Source organism: Pezoporus occidentalis, unplaced genomic scaffold (assembly GCF_034315485.1).
Source record: "Pezoporus occidentalis ecotype Australia unplaced genomic scaffold, CSIRO_AGI_Poc_V1 ctg282, whole genome shotgun sequence".
Classification (NCBI taxonomy): Eukaryota; Metazoa; Chordata; class Aves; order Psittaciformes; family Psittacidae; genus Pezoporus; species Pezoporus occidentalis.
The window spans coordinates 424,998-450,291 of record NW_026914741.1 but is presented as its reverse complement, the minus strand read 5'-3'; the positions used below and the strand labels follow the sequence as shown (position 1 = coordinate 450,291).

Sequence of the window (25,294 nt, the reverse complement as noted above, 5' to 3'; positions counted from 1 at the left end):
TGTTTTGGGACAATTTTCAAACAGGGTAACACGAGCAAGTAACTGGCTTAAGACAATGCTGGGGAAGCATACGAAAGGGACTGAGCTGGGGTGGTCACTGAGTTAAGGACTGAAAATTGCCCCTTCTGTCAAACATATTGCTCTTTAGAAGATCTGAAAGGAGGCATTCAGTTGGTCCATGTGTGTGCCACATGCATGTGTGTGCTCTGTATGTGCTGCACTGCACATTTTCCTGGTAGCCTGCAGGGATCAGGAACAAATTTCTCTCCTCAGCTATAAACTTCAGCAGCTGAACTGTTGGGTTATTTAATCCTTCTGCAGATTGTTGTGGTTGGAGACAGAATAGAGGGCACTCTGTTTTCAGTGATACACAAGCAACGTAGGCATAACTGCTAGGGCTGGGGTTTTAAACTAATCACTAGGGCGCATGGAATGAGGGTTTTACCCAGTCTCACAAGGATCAGTTACTGGTGGTGCTCTCCAGCCTACATGGTGCTCAGGAGCCTTGATGGCTTGTACTAGGGTGGGTGATGAGACTGATGATGCTAAGCAAAGTGCTTCATTTTCAGAAGGTGAAAGACATGAGGGACAGAGTTTCAGCAAACACATCCCAGCTTCCAAGGAGGGTAAGCTCAAATTCTGCCCTGAATCAGCCTTTCAACCCTCTTGGTTGCCTTCTGGCAAGACTACGTCTTTCAGCCAGTGAAGTTCTGTGCAGGAGTAAGCAGAGCCCCAAGCTGGCCCACAACAAGGCAAAGCAGCACAGGGCTAAGGGGCCATGCTAGCCCAGTCTTCACCGCCACATGAGAGCATGCTCCCAGCAGTGCTAATCCAATTACGAAACAAACTTACTTCCTTCATCACCAGGGCCTGCAGAATATTAAAACAGTTCTCAATTGTGGAAGGCTTAGCAAGGGATTAGAGATCAACCAATGAATGGCAAAGCTATTTTGCTTGCAGGGAGGAGGGACAGGGAACAGGGGCAGCTGGGGGGACATGGGGGATTTCTAGGACAAGTGGATTGGGAATTGCTACAAAGGTCTCTGATTCTTTTCATGTTCCCAGCAGGATTAACGTCTAAACCGCATCAGGTTGCTCTGGACCCTGTCTGTCCTGGGGATTAACATCCTCGTGAATGGCGATCCCACCCATTACCTCTCTCTCTAGCCCTGTCACATGGCTGCCCCCAACCACCCCATTCCTAAACATCACCCCAGTTATGGCATGGCAAAAGTAGCACTAAAATACCCTTGCAGTAGAGATTCAATTCAAATTTTCTGGGGAGCTCCTGATTAGTTCCCATTGCAAACAGAAGATGAACCAGCCAGACCCAGTCATATACTTTATGTGGAAAACTCAAAATGACACCTCCTGGATCCAAACAGGACACATGACCTGCTTGGATCTGCCCCATAAGGTCCATCCCCTGACCCAGTGTCAGGGCTGGCTCTTTGCTATGGCTCTGCATCCTGTACCTTGCTCCTACATCTTTCTTGTTGGACCTCCCCCATCACATGAGGGCCTTCATGGAGCTGGAGACATTGCCCTCAGGTTGCAGTGAATTTGCAGCCCTCTATCCCTGGTGTCCAGTCTCCCCTGGTAATGCTATGAAGAGAGGAAAAACCCTAGCTAGGCTTAGGTAGTTCTGCTTCTCAAAAAACACCCCTCTTGACATTGGTCAACACTAACACTGTTTGCAGCAGGAGGGTAGACTAGAGACTTCCTAAGGTCCCTTCCAGCTCAAGTTATATGAGTGCAACCAGATCAAAGGAAGTGGTTATTTCCTTTATTTGGCACTTGTGAGGTCACATCTGGATACTGCATCCAGTTCTGGACCCCAAATGCAGTAAGAGTCCTGCAGGGGGCCACTAGGATAGTCAGAGCTGTACAATGTGTTGTACAAGGAGATGCTTGAGGAGTTGGGCTTCTTTAGCCTGAAGAAGAAAGGGGTGAGAAGGGGTGTAATTGCCACAGTGAGGATTGAGAGCTGCTTAGCTGAATCACTTGGACATAAAGCCCAACTCCAGAACAATGACTGTTTCTGGAGAGCTGATGAAACACACACACGTCTCGTGCCTCTTAATGCTTGGCCTGGATGTCGCCGAGATGGAGCTACAGTGCTTGGACAGGATTTCACTGTAAAGCCATGAGTGCACTGATACAATCAGCACTGGCTGCTAGGCGGTTTGCTCACTACCACGGTTTCTCCAGAGAAAGAAACAGAATATGGGGAGGCTCTCATGTGCCTATGTTCCCCAGCTGCACGGACCCAAGAAGCCTCTGCTTTCCCAGCTGCAGCTACGGAGAAGGCAGAGTATCCCCCAAGATGAGATCTGTGCTGGAGTCATCAGGGCACAGCAGGGCTGCTAAGAGCCCTTGAAACCTTTAAAAGCAGCAAGAGCATCCAAGAGCATCTCTGAAGATTTCTGCATCTCTGGCCCTTTCTGCAGGCTCTGGTGTGGCACTGCCAAGACAAAAACGCTCCAGTGCTGTCTCCATCCCTGCTGGACAAGATGCCTCCCTGGGATGGAGAGAGGCAGCCAAGCAGGGCTGTAAGGAGACACCAGACACCTGATGAGCTCAAACTGCTGCCTTTTAAGGAGCGGCAAAGGCTGAGGTATCCTGGAACAAATCACCAGTTTCTGCATGCTCCAAACCGCCGTGTGTGCTCACAGACCACTCTGGCTATGCCCAATGGTCCCCACAGCAGCTCAAAGCCATGCTGGGCAGTCAGGGCAGCGATCCCTGGTTACAGATTGAGCTGGAAAACCCTGGAGCCTTGGACAGTAAGTAAAACGGGGGACCCATGCAAGGTCCCCATGGCCCCATTGACCACCTCCACCCCTCTCAGCAGGACCAGCTTTTTTCTGGGAACAGGGGGTGGGGAGGATGATGCTTTTTCACAAAGCCTTTGTCAAACCACTGCTGATGCATCATCATCAATGCCCCAACCACTTTGCTTCACTGATGCAGAAGGTTCTGCTGGTCCAGCAGCAAATTTGCTGTTGTCATTCTCTCCGCTGAGCACAGTGGGACCACTGACTGGAGGAGAAAGGGAACATACTGCAGGGGAGCAACAGTGAGACTCAGCTTAGTCTGAAGCACAGATGGAGGAAACAGCAGCAAGCAACACCAGGAACAAGGTTAAAAGGCAAGGTATGCATTAAATGCTACAGAGCATCACACATAGCTTCAGCCAAATGAAGTAAAGGAGCAAGCTAGCTCAAAGACAAGGTAACAGGAAGACAAAGAACAAGACTGGGGCCAGTAAATACCCAGAGGAGGAGAACAGGAGATCTGTGAATTCAGGGATTTTGCCTAAGGCTTACAAAAGATGAAGGAAAACGAGGCAAAAAGATCCCAAAAAGCACCCCCTTCTACAGGGAATAATGGGCAAGTCCACTTTGCTGCCCACAAAGTGTCCCAAAGACATAGCAAGGACATGACCACCAGCTTCCCATGTTCCCTGTGTTACAGATGAGTAAGCTGGCTGGACCACTCAGGCACACAGGTTTCAAGACCCGTGTGTGCAAGAGTTAAGGAAAAAGCAATTCACTTCAAGCTTTCATATAATAAAATCCCCCTTCCCGCTGTTTTGGCACACTGACCCCCCACTTAGGGTGGTGGGATGCATGGAGCAGCAGGTGAGCATGCACCACTTTATTAGGCAGCGTTGCTGCACGCCTAGCTGAGAGCTGTCACTGTGTACATTTGGCAAAGGATGGCGGAGAGTGCTGAGCACATTGTGAGGGGTGGAAGGGACAGCCTGCCCAGCCTGCCATGTCTCGCTATTCCTGGTAGGCTTGTCCCTGGCAGCCTTCTTGCCTGCTGGCACAGACATTCTGTCTCCCATGGGTAGAGCCAGGCACTGTCGTGGTGGCACCTCATGCCTGCTACCAGTTGATTTCTTTCCCTTTTCCAACACATAACCCCCTCCCTTGCCTCTCCAAGGCCCCAGCTCCAGTCCTAATGTCCTGAGCTCTGCCTGGAGGTAGGCAAGGGCAGTGGGCAGCCAGCGAGCCCCTCTCAGCTCCTCAGGCACGGGTTCCCCCTGGCGCCATCCCAGCCGGCAAACCAGCGTGCAAGAGCCCCCCAAGGGAGCAGGACGAAGGGTCCAGCTGCAGCAATCCCAACAGCACTGGCTGTGCCCTGCTTGTGAGCTGCTGGTCCAGACCCAGTGGTCAGTGTGACTGTGCTCGGCCCTGCAGACGGACCAGTTTCAGATGCACCCAGCCCGGAGCCTGGTTCGTGGATGGTGAGTACTATAGGGTACGGATAGCCACCGGGTAGAGCAAGGACATGTGCTCAGCCCCCTTGATGGGCAGCTTTCGGCTCGCATAGTGATGAATGATCTCTGGCACGCTGTCGAAGGGTGGGCTGTGCTGACCCAGCACGTACTTGTTCTCTTGGGTCCGGGACAATTTCATGTGCATGAAGCCCTGGCTGCTCCTGCAAGGAGACATGAAGGCAGGGTTAGGGGTGTAGCTGGCCCCAGCCTCCCATCAACTCCTGACATCTCCCCCACCCTGAAACAGGCAACCCAACCATGGCCCTGCCCATACCATCCTGCTCTTGCCAACCCCACACAAAGCCCACAACATGAGGGAGAGGTCACAGCTGTGTGCCCCCAAGGGAGAATGGCCATGCAGAGGGGTGTGAGGGGTTGATCCAGGGACAAGAACAGTGCAGAGGCTGGGGTAGACATGTGGAGGCAGGAGCAGCTGGGACTCTCACTGCAGGGTGACGTAGGGCAGCAGCTTTTGCCCCTCACATGTGGCAAAGCCCCTTTTGCAACTGCCAAGGCTCACACAGGAGGACTTCAGTTCACCTATCTCCAGTCTCACCATGGCAAAACAGGATTCTCTCCTTCAGCCCACAGCATGTTGGTCCCCCATCCCCCTAAATGCCAACACTGAGGACTCCATAGAACCCACTCAGTGTAGTGAGGCCATTTCCTGGTGCAGCACAGGCACTGAGCCATATGAGGCTGTGCAGTCAGATCCTGCCATGAGCACTGATTCCAAGTGATGGGCTAATGGCCCTGTTGCTATTAATTTGCGTCTCTGAGGAGAGCCACAGCCTGTCTGCAGCGTCTGGAATGCACATTAAGGCAAAATATTGATGACTTAAAAGCAGACAGGACCTCATCAGCAATGCTGAGCAGCCTCCAGCGCTGTGCAGGCCAGTCCCTTCCCCCCAGCTGGAGTCAGTACCCATAATGGACAGCCCGGCTGCATTAGCAGAATGGGTTTGCAATCCATTTAGAGTTGAGAGGCAAGGAGCCAGCCCCATGGGAGGGCAGAGCCGCAACCCCCTGCCAGGAGCCAAGGAAAAGCGATAGCTGGCCCCATCCTGCATCCCAGTGGCAGGGTGGAGGGAAGAGCTGCAGGGCTGCCCCATGCATGGCACCTGTGAAGGTGCACCTGCATGCACACATATGGTCGCAGCACTAACACGTGGAGCTGCCCATGGATGCTGCCCTCAGCACTGCACCGTCTGCAGGGAGACCCAGCCCTTGCCTCTGCTGGCAGGTGGGAGGGGTGCAGGAGCCTGGTGCTGGGTCAGTGCCGGTCTGGAGCCAGAGCACTGCCACATGGATCCACAGAGAGGTGATGCTGGTTGTATTTCGTCCAGAGGTCTTTGTCACAAGCTCAGGGACATGACCTAGATCAGACCCCTGGAGACATGGCTGAGGGAGCATGCTGCAAACCCGACAGGCTTGGAGCCAGTAGCAGGGGTGGGAGGAAGATAAGAGGCAGCCACTGTTCCTGCCGAGCACCTTACAGACATGAAAAAGGACCCAAACCTTTGCAGCATGGCCTCAGCCACTCTCACAGAGGTGCGATCCAGGAGGGATTAATTCTCCAAGTGTTTCAGGCATTCACATTACAACCCTGTTCACAACAGGCAATGTGGGGCTGCCCAGCCTCGACCAGCCAGGAGTGTCATGGCAGGGCTAAATCCTTCCGGCAACCTGACACACTATGGGTACAGCATTCCTACTGCTCTCTCTAGTGCATATTTTCCTTTAAAGCAGCACAAAAGGGCTTTAGGTCAGCATGGGAGCTCTCTTTCAGACCATATCCTATGCTGCGCCTCCTTCCTCAACAACAACAACAAAAAGAATAATAGAAATGCAGACAGCCAGCTTAAAGGTATATAAAAAGCATCCCAGGGGATTTTCCTTGAACAGGCTCTATAGAGAAAGGCAGTGGAGTAAAAATCATGTTCCTGGGGCTGTGGGCTCACTGCAATCACAGCTGACAGACAGGTAATGCCCGAGCAGCTCCTGGATGCGCTGCAGTCTCCTCTGGGGAGGAGGGACACCATTGAAAGGACATATCCTAGATATACATATTTGAGAACACGATTTGGCCCTTTTTGTCACAAGGCCAAGGACGGCTAGTAAGAAGTAAGGAACAAAACCCAAAGAAATGTGTGACTGGCTTGTAGAGAGGTGATGAAAAGGGACACCCATGCTGGTGAAGGATGAAGCCCCATCAACAACCAAATGCCACCACACATGCTGGCCTACGCCACCCACAAGGTGATGGCCAAGAGGACCTCTTGCAGCCTCAAAGATGAGCCAGCCAGCAGAAGCTGTTGCTTCAATGTTGCTTCAAAATCGCTCACAAGCCATAGAAGGAACAAATATTGAGGAAATTAAAACATCAGTACAAATTCTGACCAAAAAAAAGAAAAACCATAAAGAAAAGGAGGGAGTCATTGTTTGATTCAAAATCTAGAACTGCAGAAGGAAGAAAGAATATTTCCAACCTCAACTTTGGCCCTTGCTTGGTGCTGAAGGCAGAAATAAAAGGGGAAGAAAAGACAGACAGAGCAATCTAACTCACAGTTGTGTCACTGGGAAATAAACAGGAGGCTGAAACCACCAGGGAGCAATGCAGGTACAGAAAGCACTGAGGAAACTTAAAGTATATTGAGAAAAGCATAGGAGTATGTGGCTTGTTGTTGGGCAGAGATGACTAAAGTGCTCAATAAATACTTTTTCCACATCTGCCAGGAAAAGAGCTAAAATAGTCATCCAGCAGAAGGGCAAGAAGGCATCTGATAATCCATCATCATCTTCAGGACAGGTATCAGCTTTCATTTCACACCCCAAGAATCACAAAAGAGCTGAAGAGCTTTGGGCAGCTCCCCCCTTCCTCAGCAGGAGACACGTGGTGATGTTCATGCAGTTCTGGTGCTCAGGGAACCTGGAAAACTTGGGGAGGATGCAAAGATCCCCCCAAAAAACCCAAGCAGAAACCAAGCTCTCTCTCTATATATAGATGTATATATATATATATATATGTATAAAATGCGAAGGGTGAGGTTTTCCTGCTGGGGAACCAGAACAGGGTAATTCCCTCTCTACAGTGCTGCTGAGCAACAGCTTCAATGACTACATGGGCTGGGGAGGCAGGGATGGGTACCTGCATGTCCATGAACAGATCACACAAACTTTCTTTTCTCATGAAAATAAGCTAAAAAAAAAAAAAAAGGGTGACAAGCCAGAGCTGGAAGCTGTAACCAGACACATTCAAGTGAGCAGTGAGGCACATAATTTTATCTGTTTGAGGGGTTACTAGCACTGCCAAGGGAAGAGCAGCATGCCTCCAGATCCTCAAGCCTTCCCAAGACATACTTTTGCCAGGCACCAAACCAGAAGCCTGTGACACACCACAGAGAAGTGCAGACTTTGTATTCCAGCCATTTCTGACCATGCTGTGGTCATCTCAGTCACCCCATTAGCACAGGCATACGTTTGCATGGGGCACCCATCCATGAAGGGTCACCTACATTACCAAGTCACCTCTGCGGTGGGTCCACCACCCCCCAGCCTCGTCTGGGCTCACTCACTTCAAGGAGAGGGAGAAATCATTCTTGCTGGTCTCGCTGTTGCGCACCAAGTAGCTGGCCTCCTTGCACAGCCTCAGCAGAGCCTCTGCATCCGTCCGGCTGATGGCCCCATGGTACCAGCTGAAGGTTGAAGAGGAACCAGATGTGCCAGGCAGAACAGACACCCCAGGAAGGACCCTGCCCTGGGGCAGCTGCAATTCAGCACTGCTGGAACCTCCCCAGGGACAGCAGCCACTGTTTAGGAGGAGGGATGTGGGTGGCACCACTAGGGATGGGGGACAAGGGGCAGGGATTCCACCAGGCAGCTCAGGGGGGTTCAGGGGGCACATGGGGACACCACAACTGCAGGATGGGCAGGACGGACAAGCAGGCAGAAAGGTGAGGCCAGGGAAAAAGGAAGAAATAGGTCTGCCCCAGGGCTCAGCATGGTGCAGCCACCAGGATCCTGGAGCAGCCACCCACAGCAGGCAGGACTCACCACTGGCTCTCCAGGGGCAGGGCAGGGTCAATCCTCTCCCCAACAAAGGGGCCAGGCTCGGCGATGAGCGTCTTCGTGCTTTTTAGACTGCTGGAGCCATGCCTCAGGGCAGCCCTGGCCTTCTCCTCCCTGCAGGGTGAAGTGCGACCATACCCCAGCCCCTCCGATGGACCTACAAGACAGACACACGTCACACCAGCATTGAGGACCAGCGGACAGGCTGGGCTCACAGCTTTCCCCATGTGGACAGTCAGCAGAAAGAGCCATGTCACATCATGCTGGGACACACTGCGCTGCCCTGTCCCCTTGTCCTAAGCAAGGGAGGGCAGGGCAGAGCAGCTACTGGACTGATGTTCACTGCAGTGCCCCAAGACAGACAAGGCTGAGTCCCCGCCATGTCAGGACTGAGGTTCTCACAGCACCTGAGCCCCTGGAAATTATTTTCCAGGCAAGTCTCAAAAGCTTTTTCCCTTTTTTCAAAATGAAGGCTGGAGCAGCTCTGCTCTGGAGAGCTGAGAGAGCTGGGGTGGTTTAGCCTACAGAAAAGAAGGCCCCTGAAGGGGACACCTTAGAGCAGCTCCAGTGCCTAAAGGGGCTACAGGAAACCTGGAGAGAGGCTTGTGACAAGGGTCTGTAGGGACAGGCCAAGGGGAATGGCTTTAACCTGCCAGAGGGGAGACTGAGACGAGCTCTTAAGCAGAAACTCTTCCCTGTGAGGGTGCTGAGGCGCTGGCACAGGGTGCCCAGAGAAGCTGTGGCTGCCCCATCCCTGGCAGCGTTCAAGGCCAGGTTGGACACAGTGGCTTGGAGCAAGCTGCTCTAGTGGAATGTGTCCCTGCCCGTGGCAGGGGTTGGAACTGGATGAGCTTTAAGGTGCCTTCAACCCAAACCATTCAATGATTCTTTGAAAAGCAATCAGAGATTCACCTGTTGCAGTAGATTTACGTGAGAAGCAGTAAGGAGAAGCTCTCCAAGCTTGGGGAAAAACAAACAAACATGAGGAGTGGGTAGATGAAGCTGGAGAGGTCAGTCCGTTTGGAAATGATGGACACATCTCTGCTGGCACAAGTAAATCTCCTGAGGTGAAAAAAATAATTCCCCAAGGAATGAAGGGGACATTTTGACTACAAGGTGCTTTCCCAGTGCAGCTGCCTGCCCAGCACTGGCCCAGCCACTGGCCATCCTGCCTCAACAATGTGCAATGGCCTGGTGAGCAGCAGGGGATTAACTGAGATGTGCCCCAGGGACGCAGCCTCCTATTGACTGTTATTTCTGTGTGGGATGATTTCAACATTAACAGTATTGTTTCTCCCTCCTCCAGAGAGTTCATTATTGCACCCCTACAGCACAAGGCCCCATCACACAAATGACTTATCGATCAGGCAGAGCTGCCTTGATGCAAGGTTGCCAGTGGCTGGTGCATGGAGGCACAGTCTCCCTGGAGGTAGCTGAGCTCAGGCACTGCAGCTCCTAGGAAGAGTGGGATGTTCCAGGCTGGCAACTTCCCCCTCCTGATGCTCCCTGGCTGCTCAAGGGGGAGGCAAAAGCATAGGATGATGAGGCCACACTGCTGCAGGGCAGAGGCAAAATATTACCCTGGGAGGGATGTTCTTTTTAGCAGGGCATCCTCTACAGCGGCTGTTTGAGGAAAACCTTGTTTGGGCCCTGCACAGGTGAGCAGGTCATCAGCTTCCCAGCAACAAGGAGAAAAGGCAGCTGAAAGCAAACCCAGCCAAAAGACTGCAACATAGCATGGCTTAAAATCCCTAGAGAAAGAGCTTGGGAAAGAGGTGCCCAGCATTAAGGGTGGTCTGGCTTTTCACTGGCCAGGCTTGCCCTTATACATAACATCCAGGCTTCAATTTAAACTCATCACCCTAAAAATTGGGCAATCACTAAAAAGCCAGAAAAACAAACCAGTGAAGTGTGCTGGTGGCACAGAGTCATCATGTTAATGACTCAGAAGAAATACATTGCACCTGTCAGAGAGAGGCAGAGGCATGTGCATGATTGAACAGGATATTAAAAACAAGCCCCTAGGAGGAAGATGACATCCCTCAAGAAGTTCAAGTCACCCCCAGACAGGGAAAGTAGAAAATGAGGCAAAACTCTGACAAGATAAACGTAACACAACAAAGCAAGTCGGGGCGGGGGAGGGGGGAAAGGCAAATACTCTGTTGCTAAAACCAGGTAAAATGTCAAACTAATGTGTTCATTGGGGCAGGATGTGTGCCAGAGTGACTGCCGGGATAATAAATGATGGGGGAAGAGAACAGGCTGAGGAGCAAAGAAATTATTTTTTCTTGACACTTGCATTCACTGCAGGAAGATCAGGAAGTTTCCCTCTGCCAAGACGTCTCTCTTTTGGGACTGATCTCAGTTTGTAGCATCACTGCAGGTTTGGCTCATAGCCCCACAGTAGAGCAGCCGCATCACTCTTGAAGTCTCACTATGATCAGCAGCAGAATCAGCTGTCACGTGCAACCTCATGCTCAAACCCACCTGGGAGACACCAAAAGCCATACTGGTTTTTCTCCAGAAGCAATGCAGAAACCTGGGTAACTGCAGATAAGGAAATCAGCCATCTGCAGCTGGCATGTCACAGTGTCTACCAGGAGCAGTGTTAGTGAAACACAGGCAGACATGGCATGCTGGGGTGCAGAGGAAAAGTCATGTATCACAGGTCCACCACAAGAGCAGCAGCCCAACCCCAAAAGTGTGGGTGGTTTTCAACAAAGCCCCCACCTAATGCTCTTAGCAAAACCCTAATCCACATTCACCACAGCGTAAGAGCAACATCCTTAAAATTTTAATAGGAGGTTAAAAGAGAAGCAGCAATATTTGGCTTTCATAAGCCAGGCTGCCAGCAGAGTACAAGGGAGGACATATATGGGTGGCTCTGCTACTAGCACACACGAAAAAGGCTTCATAACAACGCAAACCTGAGATGACAGAGCATACCTGGGAGATATAGCTGTTCAGGATAGAAAAAATGAGTGAAAAATCCAGAAGGATCTTCTGTCACTGAGCAGCAAGGTAATAACACAGTGGAGGAAACAGAGCAGAAATAAATGACAAAGTGAGGCTCAAGGGGAAAAAACAACCTCAACTTCAGCGGTTGCATCTGAATTAGCTGCTACCACACCTTTAAGGGATGTGGATATTAAGAGTCACAAGAAAACATCAGCTAAATGCTCAGAGCAGTTGTCAAAAAGACTGTAAAAGCAACCATCAAACACTGGGAATTTGGAGGCAAGGAGAAGAGAATAAAAGGTAGTAACTCTCCCACCAAATAATGCCCTGGTACAGCCTGACCAATGCATGCAAAGAGGCATCACGGAGCTAGAGAAGACGCAGAAGAGGTGAGGACAAATGTCTGGCATCCAGCACAGGACAACTGAACAGGGCAGGAGCAGCTGGGGGAAGGCGGAGGAGAAAGGTGGGTGTCTGGCAGTAGCACAGGAAGCAGACAGAGCTCTGCCAGGTCTGGGCAAGATCAAAAAGTTGCAGCATCTTGGTCATGGTGAGCACCAGACAGTCCCCCTGGATAACCCACTGTCACCCAAGACCCACCATTGGCGTCTTCGTAGCCGGGCTGGCCATGCTGCGGAGGGACAGAGGCACCAGCCTCACTGTCCGCGGGGCTTTCACTGCTGTCGAGCTGTCCCACTGGCGGTGGCCATGGCAGGTCTTTAATGACCTTGATTTCAACTGGATGGGGGGAGAGGGGGATTAGCAGGGGAAGAGAGAAAGAAAAGAGTTTAGAAAAAAACCATCACCAACACCAGGCCCATGGAGAAGGAGTGCAGTTGTTGCGGGAAAGACCTGTTGTCCTGGGTTCAGCTGTAGCAGTCATTTTTCTCCTTAGTAGCTGGTGAGTGCTGTGTTTTTGACTTTAGTCTAGGAACAACACTGATAACACACCGATGTTTTTAGTTGTTGCTAAGTGATGTTTAGCCCGATCAAGGACTTTCCGGCCTCATGCTCTATCAGTGAGGAGGGGCATGGGAAGCCGGGAGGAAGCAGAGACAGGACATGTGGCCCAAACTAGACAAAAGGGCATTCCACACCACAGCACATCATGCTCAGTATAGAAACTGGCGGGAGTTACCTGGAAGGCCCAGATCACTGCTCGGGTCAGGCTGGGTATCAGTCAGCAGGTGGTGAGCAACTGCATTGGGCATCACTTGTGTTTATTCTTTTCCTTTTCCCCTTTTAGTTTTATATTCTCCCCTTTGTTATTTCCCTTATTAATAGTAGTGGTTTTGTGTTATACCTTAGTTACTGGACTGTTCTTATCTCAACCCATGGTATTTACATTCTCTTGATGCCCTTCTCAAACCCTCTGAGAGCTGGGAGGGAAGAAGGGAGGGAGTGAGCGAGTGGCTGCATGGTTCTGGGTTACTGGCTGGGCTTAAACCATGACACCTATGGACTAAATTCCTGGAAGCCCTATGCCAGCTTGGCCGCCCCTTCTCATCCACAGCACTCAGCAGGAACAGGCCCAACATGGGGCACACTCCCAAAGGAGACCTTGCTCCTCCATCAGATTTCCTAGCCAAACTTCTCTGGGGCAGGGGGGGGCCTGCAATCACCCCCATCCCACATACACATCCATCCAGTGGACCTTGACTAAGCATTCCATTGCCATCTGTCCTGCCCGTGCATCCGTCCTGCCCCAGGTGCTTCACAACCACCCCATGGGGTCCACATCCCCCTGTCAGGCACCAGTTGGTTCCTTCCTTGTGTTGGTACTAGCTGCCCATCAACAGGGGTCTTGCAGGCCCCCCAAAGGGGAAGAGGGCCAGCAGAGAGATTCTGGCACAGCAAGAGAGGAGAAATGCACTACAAGCCACAGCAGGACTTGCTCTGGCTCCAGAAGAAAACAGGCAGCAGGTCCTAATGTGGCCCAGGGCATGGCAGCCTGACTCCCTCAGGACTCGGAGCAAGCCTGAAGCACCCTGGGGAGTACCCACATGCATCCACGTGCAAGCCAGACCTGTGAACACTCCACCTACACACAGGGACATCAAGCAAGGCAGCTCATCTGCCCAGATCTGGAGCACAAACACCTCAGCACAAACCTAACGCAGCAGCGCACTGTGTTTCATGACGGAGCCCTATAAGCTGAATCCTCTGCACAGCGTGCCAAGGTCACCGACCCTGTACCCACCGAGTGCAATGGTAAGAACGCAATCCCACAGCATGAGTAGATGCCATGGCGTAGAGACAGCAAACAGCTCACAGAGCCCAAACCCAAGAGGTGAAACAGTCCCAAGACTCCACGTCTCTCTCTGCCAGCATCTCTGCGCAACACTGCTGCTGGCTCGAGCACCTTGTGCATGCCAGCTGCAATTTAAACATATAATGCTGCAATTAAAATGCATCCTAGATAAGAATGTGGCAATTAGCCAGCACCGGCAGAGGAGCCAGCGCTAATGCCCAGCATGGATTTCCTCATTAACAAACACTAACACCATCGATCCTGCAGCACAGATAAATAGGTCAGGAGCCTGGACAATCACCTGGCCAAAGGCTCCCGGAGGATCCTCCTGCCCCAGTGAAGGAAGGATTTGCTTGAGCCCACGGTCAAACCACACCTCTGCAATTCAAAGCTCAGGTGGGGTTAACTTGCACCAGAGCCTCTGATCAGCCAGCAGGGGGAAGGGGAAACAAGGGATGGGCACCGGACAGTCTGCCAAGGCAGCTCCATTCACCACTCCACCCAGCCTGGCTCCCAGCTGAAAAGAAACAGCCTTTCCAGGTTCATGACTGCTCCCTGAACCACAGAAATGCAAAAGCCAACACTACTGAATCCCCAAAAGACAAAGGAACATCAAGGAGCTGGCTTCCCCTCCTGCAAAATGCAACACAGCATCAGCTGCTTTACAGCTACTCCCATCTCTCATCTCCCATCTCACCTGCAAAGGCTTTGGAGATCCGCTCCTTCTTCCACTCCCAGGGCTGGTCATACTCCTCTGGTGGCCGCTCATCATCCTCCGGCAGCCGGGACTCCCTGGGCCTGGGGCAAGCTGGGCGGTCACCATCCATGTCCAGCCCTCCAAGCACAGGCTCATAGGGAGTGTCGTAGAGGTGCAGCGGCCGGGCAGGAGCCTCCCGTAAGCCTTTCTGGCGGATCTCTAACAAGAGAGGAGTGAAAAGACCATGAGCTTTTTGCCTGACACACCGGCCATGGTCCCCAGAGACCTGCTGGATGAAAGGGCTCAGTTTCACCTAAGGGCAGTGTGGGGTAGGGAGCATCAGCGATGGAGGACACTGCCCAAACCTTCAGCACGTGTCTGCCAGAAATGGGGGAGCTGCTGGGCAGCTGGGTCCTGAGCAGTCCACAGCAGCAAGACGCCTTTTCTCCCACAGTATAACATCCCCACTGTTGGGCAGCCCCACAAAGCAGGGTCCATGGGGACAGAGCACCCCACAGCCCAATTCCCTGTGAGCAGTGAGGCCAGGTTTCTTCCCTGAACACCCAGCATGGTTAGTTTAATAAAATGCTCTTCCCTCAAACAAAAGTCTCCCACAAGCATTCCCTTCACCACTGGCTGATTTTTCCAAGAAATGCAATGGTCTAGTCCAAAAAGCCATATGAGCTTTCCAGAAACCACTCACTCCAGGAAAATCATGGAGCTGCAAAGCAAAGCCAGAGCCTGGAGCATGCAAGCAGTACAGTGACCCTGCAGCAGTAGGAGGGATGCCTTCAGGAGCACATACTCGCCCCTCACCCACCATAAACAAGCCGTGGCCACGGCCACAGCGCACAATGGCATGGTCTGGCCCAGTCCGAACTGAATTAAATAGCTCCACATCCATCTTAGTTTTATGCCTGACGCACCAAATGTCAGGTCTCTCCTGGCTCAGCCTGGCAGGCAGGCACCGTGGTCCTGGGGGGCAAAATTGAAGGGATAAATACTGAAGTACTTTCATTGCTGGATAACCCTTGTCAGTGGCCTGACTATGGCAAGCCCATCACACGTGGCTAAAGCTGAGAAAATCTGCCTGCAGTGTGGCTGCGCACCACACCACAGCAACTGTCCAGGTTTGCTTTGTCTGGGGATCGCAGTGCTGTCTCAGGCTGCAAGGAAGAGAGTAGAGCGGCAAGCAAATTGACATGGAAGCAACCAGGGGTGCAAAGAGTGGCCTTTGCACAGAGCCTTCCACCTTACCAGCCATCATCTTCTGCGCTTCATACGGCTCCATGTATCCATCATTTTCTGTCACCTTCTCCAGCCCTGCCTGGCTACCTGCCACCTGCGCCGCATCAAAGGGATCTGCATAGTCCTCCAGGACAGCCAGCTGAAAGAGGGAAGGTAGGAGAAGGGTTAGGGTCCTCCCTGCCTTTTATGGGGAGGATCAGGGACCAGCTGAAGCCCCTTGAAACCTCACCATAAGCTCTGCTAGCTGCAGCCAGAGCAGCAGCACCATGGCACCCCGCAGAGCAGGTGGTGGCAGCTGGTGGCTTTCCAAGCACTGGCACTCAGCTGTGGAAATGCTCCAGCCTTTGTCCTGAAAGTTGGAATGGAGCCAAGCAGAGCAGAAGGCAGCCCTGCCTCCTCCCTTACCATCAGCTCAGCACGGCCAGCGCCATGCAGATGCCCCAGCCAGGCCCCTGCAGTGGCATGGGCCTGCCGGCAGTGCCACCCCCACCATGGTGTACAGATACTCTCTCTGTGTGCAGCCACATTTCCTTGCCCAACACAGAGAAGGGGCTTAGATCCCAGGACAGGTGTGTCAGCCTGCACTGACACAACTGGGAACTCACTGCTTATTTTCCAGGGCTCCTGCAGGCTCATATGAAGATATTTCTTAACAAAAGACCTAAGAACAGCCTATGGCATCTTCTCTGCTCCCTCCAAGGCCCCCACAGCATCCCCATACATGTCCCAAGTAGCGTAAGACAGGGCTCCTTCAGGAGTCACCAGGAAGTAAGACCAGGAGCCTCTCAAGTGCCACATCAAAGGAATGGCACAAAATGCCTGAGGTTTGTTCTTGCTAACAAAAAGGAGGGGATCCTGAAGTAGGATACGAGGCATGTCCCAGAGCTTGATCCTCTCCAGCAATGGAGCCACACATCTGCTCTGGCATCTCAGCAGCTTCCCAGCCTGGAGCACTCCATCACACAGTGTTGCAGCCCCTGGAAAGCCTGGAGCAATACATCCCACCTCCAGCCTCAAAGGCTGGTCTCAAAATAGGGCCAGGCAACATTTCCAGCAGGGTCCTAGTGCACCCAAGCACCTTTACTTGGTCTGCTCCCCCACCAGGCTGCAACCCCCAGACTGGACCATCTGGCAAGATAGGTTTTGCCACCACAATGCCAGCTATACAGAGCTCCCACAGAAAGAACCAAATGGCCCAAGCATGGTGTGGCAGCTGCTTAATCCTACCTGGTGCCAGGGTCTGTCCTCACCACCATGCTGCCCCTGCTCCTGGCCAGCCTTGGAGACCAGAGCCATTCACACATTCCTATCCAGCTCCCACAAGCAGTTTAAAACAAAACACTTCTTCCTCCTTCCTGTGCACAATGGCCTACAATGGCCTCAAGAAGCAAAAGCCATCAGGAAAAAGGAACAGGAACTGGAGCTGTAAACACCTCCACACAGCCTTCACATCCCTCTGAGATGTGGAACATGGTTTCCCCCACTCCAGTTCACCACTGCCTCCATAAGTGTTCCCGCTCTGGCCTGGCCAATGCAGTGGGGAGCTGGGATAGCTCTCCCAAGGCCAGCTCCTCCATGCTGGAGCACAAGCGAGCAGCAGAGCATCATCCCCAGAGCAAAGCCTGCCAGCCAGGGCGAGTACATGGGGAGGTTCAAGCATGGGTGCAAATAGATGCTCTCACCCCTCACAAGGGGACAGATGCTGCTTGGGGTACCAACCTTCCCCGGATGAGAGGAAAAGAGCAAAACCTCCCACTGGCTCTGCAGGAAGGGCCCAGGACAGGGCTGCAGGAGCAGCCAGTCCCTGGCTTTGCAGCAGGAGACAGGAAACCTGCTCCATCATCTGAGGGAGATGTGGCATCGCTCAGGCTCTGCCAGGCACCAGGGCCACCAAGGGACAACGCTGACCCCAGGGGAGCTGCAGCTCTTTGCCTGCCACCACTGGAGAGAAATCCCCCAAGGGAAATCTAAGTCACTGGTGACTTTTACAAATGCTTGGTCACTGGGACATAATGCTCATAGAGCGGAGATGAGCAACAGCAACAGCAAATTCACTGCAGGAAGCCCCTCTGCTTTCTCAACACCCTTTTCCTCTCCTGCCTGCAAGACAGGTACTTCCCATTTGCTGCCTGCAAGATCCAAAGGGCAGATCAGTGCCTGCTGTTCCAAACAGCCTGGAGGTCCAGTGGGCACCCATGCCTTGGAAAGCTGCAAAGAGGCTTTTGCTCCACCCCAATGGCATTCACAGAGCACAGTCCCCTGCACGCTTATTCACATACGTACTGGTGCCAAGGGAGGCAGGAGCATGCGGGCAGGCGTCCCAACACACACAGACACATAGGCTTAACATGCGAGCACCTGTGAGGCAGCACCGATACGTACCCTCTGGAAAGAACTCTTGTGGCTCCAAACATGACGTGGAGCTTTAAAACACAGTTTGCTGACCCTCCAGGACTCAGAAAAGGATTGCCTGCTCATTCCTCCCACCCCAAGCCCAACCTCCCCACATTCAAACCTGCCATGAACATTTCCTAAATGCATTTTGCTAGACATAGACCTGAATTGCTGCTGGCACCAGTCCTGGACCCTCCCTCTCCCTCCCCATAAATAGGGAGCAACTTTGGACAAGACAGGGCACCAGCAAAGCAGCTCAGAAGCTGAAAGACTCCTCTGTACACAACAGACATCCTCCCCAACCCAAGGAAAGCCCTTTCCTCAGTGCTTTGGTCTTGCTTCCCAGGAAGGGGGACACAAGCTCCAGCAAGCTCAGAGTGGTCCCCACTCAGATGCCTCCAGGTCTAGAAAGCAAAGGATGGTGGAGAATTCTAACACATCTCTGCTGAGACCCCTAAAATTGGGTGTTTCACTTGGTGGGGGATAAAGAGGCACTCAGCAATTAGACAGGCTCTACACAGCCAAGACAATGTTTGCTGTGCTTAGCTCAGACCCAAAGCAAACGGCTCAGATCAAGGGTACGAGTCTCTGAGCCCCCCAGGTTTGGTTGGGTTTTGCCACAGTGGCAAACTCCTCCACTATCTCAAGGATGACTCTTTGTAGGAGCAAAGTCTCCCCACTGTAGGCTGCTAAGAATGTAAACCCATTCAGTTTTTAAATGGTCAGATATTACTGTGGAGAGCAATGGAAAAGGTGGGAAGGCAACTCCTGTCTGCAGGAGCACTGCATCCTCAGGATGCATTATCGAGCAAGTGAGAACAGAATCCCAGGCTCTGAGGCTGGAGGCTGCAGCTAGTGCTGGGAATGGGTGAGGGCTCTTAGGAGGCAAATGGCAGGGATAATGCAATTACCGATTGCTTCCTAATGCCCTTGCATGTGGGACCAAACTAAAGTTGCCAGGAAACTACACCTCTGACATTTCCTAATCTGAGCACTGAACTTCACAAGCCACGCAAAGCTCTCTGCGGCAGCCACAGTGCACAGAGCGCTGCCCCAGTGCAGGCACCATGACTGCCGGCAGAGCAGCTCAGTGGGGTGCCCCAGACACCCCCTGCTTCTTTTAAAGGCCAGGCATTTCCATGCTTCACTCATCTCCCGTATCACAGAGGAAGCCACTCACCACCCAGCTTATCACAGCACACCATGCAGATGCTTAGGCTTAGGTACTGATGCATCGCCTGCTCATGCACAGCACAAGCTCTATTAGATTTCAAACTATTTACGCGCAAAGCAAAAGCCTGACATGCAAAACCACACCACCAGGGTAGCTCTTAGTGCAGGCCAGTCCTTCAGAGAGCAGTCAGGTACTTCTGGCACTTGGACACAAGTCCTCCTTGCACACAGGAGTTTTTCATGCATTTATCTGCTGTGGCAATGCACACCCAGATCCTTGCTGCCATGCTGAGGCTGGCCTTGCTCTACTATTTATGCCAACAGTAAGAAAAGAAAATCAAAAGAACATTAAGGTGAAGGACCACATCATCACCGGGTTTTTATGCTGCCCACCACAGAATGTGACACAGACAGTGGCTCTCCAAGATGCCGCAGTAGAGATGGAGCTCTTCACCCCATCTTGCCCTGGAGATAAAGCATGCTTGGGGTCCCCCGGGAGATTGCTGTTTAATGTTGAAGGTGCCCTAACTTATATAAAACTCAGTTCATTCGCTCTGTCAGGTGCAGAATCTCCCAGTTTCATGTATCTTGCACCTTGGCTTTCAGTGGATGCCAAAGCCAAACCCAAAAGCAAACATAGTGCTGGCCTTCCAAAACAGGTCCGGTCCACAGCTCACTGGGGCAGGCGGGGAGCCCAGGGCTGCACCCATGGCACGGGAGGAGGAGTGCAGGGCGGACAGCACCACATCGCACATGATGACTCAGTTCAGGGAGGCTCTTGCAGGAAGGACACACACCCAAGAGCTTCCTGGCGAGCCGTTCCCACACCCCGCGGCACCGACACTGCGCACCCGGCAAAAACACCAGTGACGGGTACAGTGGGCACAAGACAAAGATGTCCCCATGGCCCAGGACAGATTCCCAACCCACTCCCTAAGCACACTGCATGCCGTGGGTGCAGGTGTTCCCAATGCAGGGAGGTCCCTCATCACACCTTTCCCCATTGCATCCTGGCGGCACTGTTCCTTGCACTCAATCCAAATGCAGCAGAGAAGACATCTCCAGGGTATCCACCTCGCCACCCCTCCAGGGTATCCTCGAGCCATACAGGGCCAGCCTTGTCCACTGCTACAGGGAAAACACTGCCCAGACCAAGCAGATGGAGAAAGGCCTGTGCTGGTCCCCAGCATGTCCAGCAAGCGCTTCTAATGGAGCAGAGGCCACTGCAGAGCTCATTCTAAGCGCATCCCCACAAGATGTTGCAGATTCCACACAAGTCAGAAAGATGTGATTCATGCTATGACAGCAAAGTACCGCATGGCCCAGGCAGGAAGGGTGCCATTGCCAAGATGCTCCTGCCCTGTCTCCAATTCTCCAGAAATGACAGGACAGCTACAGTGAACACAGGGCTTCTAGGGAACATGGTCAGTCCCCCAAACTCAGCGCAGAGCCCATACCACCACAAACTACAGAGCCTTGGCCAAACCACACAGCCAGGAACTGATAGTTGCTCCTTCCACTTCTGCTCGTCTCCAGTCTCCCTGCCTGGAAGGGCTGCACAATTTATTAGGCTGATTTTCACTGTCAATCTTTAGCAAAAAAAAACCCTCTCTGGTAAAAAGCAGTCTTGCCTCTACCTAAAATCATACTTCTCCCTTTACCTTCAGCGTCACCACAACTCAAGGCCTACACCTGAAGGCTTTTCAGACTCCCAGTCCCCACAACACATAGGGAACAGTGCCCATCACCTCTTCCCAAGAATGGGGGCACAGAGCCCCCTGCCACAACTATCATCTTGGCTTAAAGAGCTCAGCAGAGGCCATCCTGCCTTTCCTGCTCTAGGATAACTTGATGTTGTCTCCAAGAGCAAGGGCCACAAGCATCAGTAACCCCCCAGCAGGCACTTCCATCCTCCTGGACCACCACCTCCAGAGATAACCACCGTGACCCTGCAACAACTGGAGAACCCTCCCACTGCTCAGCCCAATGTCAAGGCCAGCAGACAGAAGCTGCAAAGGATGCTCAAGCCCAACAGAGATGCTCCTCATTGTGGAACCTCCACAGCTCCTCCAGGAAAACTGTTCTAATGGACAGTTCCATGCATTATCAAATATTCCCACGTTATGTCCAGCTTCACCCAGCCTCCACAGCTCTGCCTGTGTCCATCACATACTGAAGCCCTGAATTAGAACCTCCTCTCCACAGGGACACGCAGATCAGGAGATTAACCACCATGTACCTTGGATAACATGAGGGGTCTTCTTTGGCCTAGTGCTGTTAGCGGGATTTCCTCCAAAGCATCCCAGTTTTTGGCTTTTTCTCTAAAATTCCCAGCTACTTCCCGGTCCTCAGACACCAGCACAGCCTGGCTGTACCGTTGCAATACCCACTCCCTGCAGCTCCTGCTCACCCCTTTGCCTATCACAGTCTTGAGTTCTTCCTATGACCACCACCTGATCCTGGTCCCTGTGATCCCACACCACGTGTTCCAGGGGAAAAAGCATGCAGCAAACACACATCACCACAATGGCACCTCCGGTCGCAGCTGCCAGTGCCCTCCTCCTCTGCTGCCCTCAGTGGCCAGTTTACAGGATCCTGGCTCAAATGGGGGTTTCTGCCAGGCCCCTCCGGAAACCTCCTAAAAGCAACTGGTCAGTATTAGCAACTTTCCAAGATCCACCAGCAACAAGTTTTTCTACCTGCTTAAAATACTCCCAAGCAGTTTGCTCGGTGCTCGTTTCATCATGCTGCCCGGCAACACAGGACCACGGAGGGGATCACTGTACCCACCGTTCCCCCCACCAGCCAGATCTGCAATCCCGCGAGTTCACTCGACAAGCCCCATCTTGCAGGCGGCAGCGCCAGCGGGCTCCTGCCTTTATCTGTGCAGTCCCCGCACCAACCTCTCCACCAAGAGGCCGGACGCCAACGGCCGCAGCCGGGTCCTTGTTCAGCTCAGAGCCTATCTCCCTACAGGGAGCTTCTCCCCGGCTCCTGCCTCCCGCTGGGGACGTTTCTCTCGTCCTTTTCAATACTGGCAGAGCCAGGCTCCGCTTTCTCCCCTCGAGAAGCCGGCTGGGAAGGGGCTGACAAAGAGGCGCTGAGGCTCCCTGACAAAGCAGCACGGCAGCTCGGTGGGAGCCGGCCTTGGGCATGGGAAGACCCTCGTAAGAGGGCAGCGGGAGACCCGCGCCGCTGGGCACAGAGTGGAAGAAGGCCCTGGGACACCGGCCCCAGCGTCGGAGGCCGCTGGAGGCAGTCCTGTGATGAGGGGCGCCTTCCCCGGCTGGAGGTTTCACCTCTGCACTCGGCTGCAAGGAAACGGCAAGACGGAAAAGGGGAAGGTGGCCCGTAGGCCCAGCGCTCCCGCACCTCAGTGAGCGACACTTCCTGCTGAGGAACGTATCTACCTCCCTCCAGCTGGAGAAGCCGGGGCCGCCCGGCAGCGCCGCGGGTGCTGACGTGTGAGCAGCTTGCCGGTGCAGCCGGACCCAAGGGGACGCGGAGCTCGGCCGTGGCTCCTGCCGCCGCAGGCTCCCGGCGCTCGGAGTCCACCTGCCCCAGGGGTCCTGGCCCTGCTCCTCGCAGCGGGTGCTGAGGATCCGGCGGGGTGAACGAGAGTATTCCCCAGCCATGGGGCTGGGGCACCCCAGAGAGCGCGGCGGGGTGCCCGTGCCGGGACACTCACCTCCTGCGGTGGCTCATCGGGCAGCTCGGGGCCGGCTGGCGGCGAGCTGGGGGCGGCGGATGTCAGAGGCGGGGGGCTGGCGGGCACTTTCTCCACCGCCTCCACCTTGATGAGCCGGTGTTTGGGCGAAACGTACCGGGGCCCGTCGGGGGCGGCGGGCGGAGGCGGCCCACTATAGGGGTCCTCGAAGTCGCGCTCCTTTTGCAACCGGTAGGCCGCCACGATGTCGGGTTGGGCGGCGGCCAACGGCTCGGCGTCGCCCCCGGGCGGCGGGGGCGGCTGCGGCGGCGGCCCGGCGCGGTAGTCGGGCTTGGGCGGCGCGGGGGGCGCGGGCTTGGCGCTGCGGAAGCCCAGGTGCTCGCGGAGCCAGCGGGCCATGGTGCCTACGCACTGCGGGGCCCCTCCGGCCCCGGCCCCAGCGCCGCCGCCTCGCTCCGAGCCGGCCGCAGCTCCGTTCAGCAGCATCGGCGCTGCCGGACTGAACGAGACGGCGGCGGAGCCCGGGCCGGGGGGGGGAGCGGGGGAGGCGGCCGGGGGAGGCGGCCAGTGCCACCTGCCGGAGCCACCGCGCCGGCTGCTCCGAGCGGGGCTCCCCCCTCCCCCTGCGTCTGCCCCGCTGCCCCGGTCCCGCTGCCCACGGCCCGGCACGGCCTTCCCGCTGCCTGGCCCGGAACGGCACGGCCCGCCTCCCCTGGGGCCCGCCCCGCACCCCCGCCGCCCGGGCCGCCTACCGCCGCGCCTCGCCCGGCCTTCCCTGGTGCTCTGGGCCGGCCACCCTCTCCAGGCGGCCGCTGGCGCTCGGCTTGGTCCCAGGGGTTCCGCGTCGTGCCCCGGCCCCGAGGATGAACCCGGTCCCCACGGGCCGCCCAGTCCCTCTTGCTGCGGAGACCGCAGCCCACGCTGGGAGCGCAGGAAAGGGGCCTGCAGTGGCACCGGGAGGAGGGACACCGGGGACGCTGCTAATTTGCCGGAGCAGTACGGGGTCCCTCGATGGCAAACCCACTCCCTCAGAGGCGTGCATGTAACCAGCCCCATGCGGGACCCGCAGAGCAGATTGATCCCCAGAGAGTCGCCAAAACACCAGGCTGGCACCACGGACCTCCGCAAAAAACGGTGCGGGGCCGGATCGAGCAGGGACAAGCTAGGGGAAGGTGCTTGGGAAGAAGGCTGAGCCACGGCTGGGTGTGCAGGGCTGTCAGGGCAAGCTTGCAGGGCTGAGGCCCAGCACACGTGGGGCCAGGACAGAAGCTAGGACATTACCTGAGGTACAGCCCAGACAGGGCTGGGTTTGCTGATAAGGGGACAGTGGTGATAATCATACAGACCAGGGAAATAGCATTGGAAGCAGTATGTCAGAGCATGGCAGCAGAGGCCAAGGCCATCGTAGGGCAAACAGCACGCTTACAAATGTTCTGACTGCTACCCCATCACTAGCCGCCACCACCAGTGCCCACCACCCAGGACCGCCTGTTTCCCTGTGTCCTCCTAACCCCCAGCAGCCACTGTGCACTGCCCTGGCTCTAGACCTATGCTCCTGAATCCTGCACACCGCTTCCTGAGTGCACACCATTCACCCAGACCTGATCCCAGCACTGCGCACAGGCCAAATCCCCCAAAGGTCATGGTCAACCATACCTGAAAGGGACAGGGCCAGAGGCAGGATGCTTGGAAAGCAGGACCACCACAGAGGTGAAGCCAGGAAGAGGTATCCAGGAAGGCGGGGAGAGATGTCACAGTGTGGTCCTGCCTGTCTTCACACCATGAGCCAGACTCCTGCTCCACTGTGGGAACAGATGTTGGGATGTGGCTGTTGGGGTGCCTGCCACAGGGAGGAGGGGATGCCTAGAGAGAGAACCTCCCATGGTGACCACCCTTCCTTCCAGCCCCTGTGCAGGAGGAGAGCTGGGATGGGGCTGCTGAGGATCTGAGCCTCCTGCGCCAGCCTGGCATGGCATCTGCCAAACATGTGCCAAGTGAGCTCACTGAGTTCCAGATGTGTGGATTTATTATGTGCACACTGGAAGGTCCTCCTCAAGAAACCCAGACAGATCACCCAGGCCCAACCAAATGTCAAGGGAGCTTCCTCCTCGGGAGAAGACAGCCATGGCCTCAAGAAACCAAAGCTGGAAATTTCAGAGCGTAGGAAATGCAAGACTCAAAATGCATCAGGAGAAAAAGTGTCTGCCAGGAACAAAGTGAATACAAGGCAGTGTTTGAGGTCTAAAAGCAGACCTCAATCCCAGCAGATGGGGATGATGAGATTGTTATTAAAATGCAGAAAAGACAGAGCTTCTCAGTAAATCTGCGTGGCATTTGGAAGGAAGCAGGATGCAAGGCTGATGGCACATGAGATTGAGAGCATTTCCACCCTCTGTCAGTAACCAAGGAGGATGTTCAGCAACGTCTGTTGGAGATGGCTCTTGTTAAATCCTCAGGCCTGGAAAACACACACTTAGCATCTCCTGAGAGCTGACCCAGGAGGGATCTGCCTGTGCTGGTGGTTTTTAAAAAAGGAATACTACCATGCAA

At 54.2% G+C, this 25,294-nt stretch overlaps 1 protein-coding gene across 4 annotated transcripts; it reads right to left on the bottom strand.

The window, feature by feature from the left end:
* Positions 1-4,245: 4,245 nt before the first annotated feature.
* Positions 4,246-23,411, bottom strand: LOC134167286 (SH2 domain-containing adapter protein F-like). Of its 4 annotated transcripts, XM_062625793.1 has the most exons (7): positions 22,766-23,393; positions 15,520-15,649; positions 14,263-14,481; positions 11,915-12,052; positions 8,342-8,513; positions 7,864-7,983; positions 4,246-4,449 (listed from the first exon to the last, which is right to left on the bottom strand). In XM_062625793.1, exons 1-7 carry the CDS (start codon positions 23,228-23,230, stop codon positions 4,263-4,265), a joined length of 1,431 nt encoding a protein of 476 aa, XP_062481777.1. In that variant the 5' UTR covers positions 23,231-23,393; the 3' UTR covers positions 4,246-4,262. The 4 variants fall into 4 exon arrangements, with proteins under 4 accessions (XP_062481777.1, XP_062481778.1, XP_062481779.1 ...); XM_062625794.1 differs by lacking the exon at positions 11,915-12,052 and having other exon boundaries at positions 22,766-23,399; XM_062625795.1 differs by lacking the exons at positions 7,864-7,983; positions 8,342-8,513 and having other exon boundaries at positions 22,766-23,406.
* Positions 23,412-25,294: the final 1,883 nt, after the last annotated feature.